This window comes from Oratosquilla oratoria, chromosome 33 (genome assembly GCF_046742065.1).
Source record: "Oratosquilla oratoria isolate Oo_2021 chromosome 33, ASM4674206v1, whole genome shotgun sequence".
Lineage (NCBI taxonomy): Eukaryota > Metazoa > Arthropoda > Malacostraca > Stomatopoda > Squillidae > Oratosquilla > Oratosquilla oratoria.
Window position 1 is genome coordinate 7,913,382 of NC_134809.1, and position 2,500 is coordinate 7,915,881.

At 42.0% G+C, this 2,500-nt stretch overlaps 1 protein-coding gene across 22 annotated transcripts in view; it reads left to right on the forward strand.

The window, feature by feature from the left end:
- LOC143017740 (uncharacterized) overlaps positions 1-2,500 on the forward strand; it is a 125,968-nt gene that overhangs the window by 51,630 nt on the left and 71,838 nt on the right. For 19 of the 22 annotated variants that reach the window (XM_076172556.1, XM_076172559.1, XM_076172560.1 and 16 more), the window contains exon 2: positions 2,001-2,144. The exons of the other annotated variants lie outside the window; for them this stretch is intronic. In XM_076172556.1, coding sequence (XP_076028671.1) covers positions 2,001-2,144 — 144 coding nt within the window. The remainder of the gene's footprint in view (positions 1-2,000; positions 2,145-2,500) is intronic. 22 annotated transcript variants of the gene reach the window in all.

Genomic DNA, 2,500 nt, shown 5'->3' on the forward strand with positions numbered 1-2,500 from the left:
TGGCTGTCTCAGTTCCCGAATATGTTTCCATGAAACTACATACTCCTGTAACTTTCGGTTATGTTTACAAGGAATTAAAATAGAAATAAGATGATGCGGTTGATAAGATGAATATCTGTGCTAGGGACCATTCAGTATCTATCAACAAAATCCCATTTGTGTACATATTACCAATGGCTAATCATGGCGGCGATGTACTGAATATAAAGTTCGTGTATACCTATGTAACTCGAGCATACGCATATAAGAAATTTTGTTTAACTTGTATTCCTCTTGATGGCTAAATTGAGACTGTCCATTTGTTGCGGATCGGCTTGGATCGTGTCCTTAGCCTGACAGTGTCTCAGTTTTCGAATATGCTTCCATCGAGCTACATACTCTCGATCGTGTTTGCAAGGAATTAAAATGTAAATAATCTGATGTTGTTGATAATACATATATAAGATATATATATATATATATATATATATATATATATATATATATATATATATATATATGTATAAATATGTATATATATATATATATATATATATATAAATATGTATATATATTAAAGTATGTATAAATATATATAGATAAAAATATGTATATATATGTATATATATATATATATATATATATATCCCTAAAGACGAACCCTGGACGGGGTTTGAAGCGTCGGAATTAAACTCTTACTACAAGTCCAACATTTACTTTCTAATATATATATATATATATATATATATATATATATGTATATATATATATATACATATATATATATATATATGTGTGTGTGTGTGTGTGTGTGTGTGTGTGTGTGTGTGTGTGTGTGTGTGTGTATAAATATATATATATATATATATATATATATATATTCTTGTATGTGTCTATATATAAATCCATTTGATCATCTTGGTCTTGCCCCTCCGACCTTGCCTGATTACCTTCCACTAAATAAGTAAATTTGGTGGAATCAAGATCGGAATAGCATACCCCACTTCATGATTTTTTTTTTCTTTCTTTCTGTTATATTTTAGTGTCAGGTATTATTGAAGAAGTCTGGTGACGCTTAATAATCCCAAAGGAACGGGCCAAGCGGTGTTTACATGACGATATGATTTCTTTCGTGAGATGAAAATCATCTAAGATGATGAGATTTTTCTCCTCGTGGAGACGTCTGGGATTTATAAAAATAAATAAATAAATAAATAAGATAGAATAAGATATTTTTGTCCTCTTCCCTCTAGGATAGCCAGATGGTGTAAAGCTGCTTTAATGCCCCTGACGAGCATTCTAGAATACTAACATATAATACTGAGAGCTTTTAGAATAACGCAATATGTTATCAAGACTTGAGCTAAAATCTCACCTCATGTGGTCATTTCCATGCCTTGGAACATGCAATGTGCCCAAGAACTTCAGTGACTCTCTTATAGAAACCAACACCTAAGAGTTCCCATTTTTCATGCCTACACAGTTTCCTCTCTCTTTTGCTCCCTTTCTTCCCCCCCCCCAACCCCCTTCGGTCCTCGCAGGGTCGGCGACCGCTTCCAGGTGTTCTTCGTGACGGCGATCCAGGAGGAGACGGGGTCGGCGACCACAGCAAGAAGTCGGCGACCCATATTCATGTCTCTTTTCTTGTAACTTCAACAACATTGCACCATGGACGGCGACCTCGCCGTCATTTTCGCACACGTTGACGTTTGTTTCAACGACCGCAGCGCTATAGGGCGGCTGACCCTTGACTGTCATGACCACCTGTCCTCTGAAAGCACAAGAATGTTCCAATTATATCATCACGGACGGAAATCATCCCTCTCGTCTCCAGCCTCACGTAGTGTTGGTAGCACAGCAAAAGACTTGCCCCCCTCTACCTCCGCGATCGTTGAAACGAACCCCAGCCACTGTGAAAACCGACACATAGTGTCTCAAGCTGTGGGTGGAGATCCTCCGCCCACGGCGCCAGCTCCCTTCGTTTGTAGGCCTCTGACTCTCTTCCTCATGTTGGCGTTTAGTACCGGCGTGCCCGAAGTCTGCCTGGGTACCGCGTGTACTTCAACCCGGGGAGGGTCACGGAGGTGTGGTACATGCCGGGAGTCCGCGCCAGAACACGATTCGTCCTGGACAAGTACAGGTCCAGCCCCCACACCCCCTACAGGGTAAGCCGGCCCATCGCCGCATCCGATGCCTCCAACACCCCAACCACGCTTTGTCCTTTCCCCGCCGCAGCCGCAGCCGCAGCCGCTGGGACCCATTGCATGGACAACTACTAAGTGTGCGTGCGTGCCTGCCTGCCTGTGTGTGTGTGTGTGTGTGTGTGTGTGTGTGTGTGTGTGTGTGTGTGTGTGTGTGTGTGTGTGTGTGTGTGTGTGTGTGTGTGTGCGTCTGTGTGTGTGTGTGTGTGCGTCTGTGTGTGTGTGTGTGTGCGTGCGTGCTTGTGTGTGTGCTTGCGTGCCTGTGTGTGTGTGTGTGTGTGTGTGTGTGTGTGTGTGTGTGTGTGTGTGTGTGTGTGTGT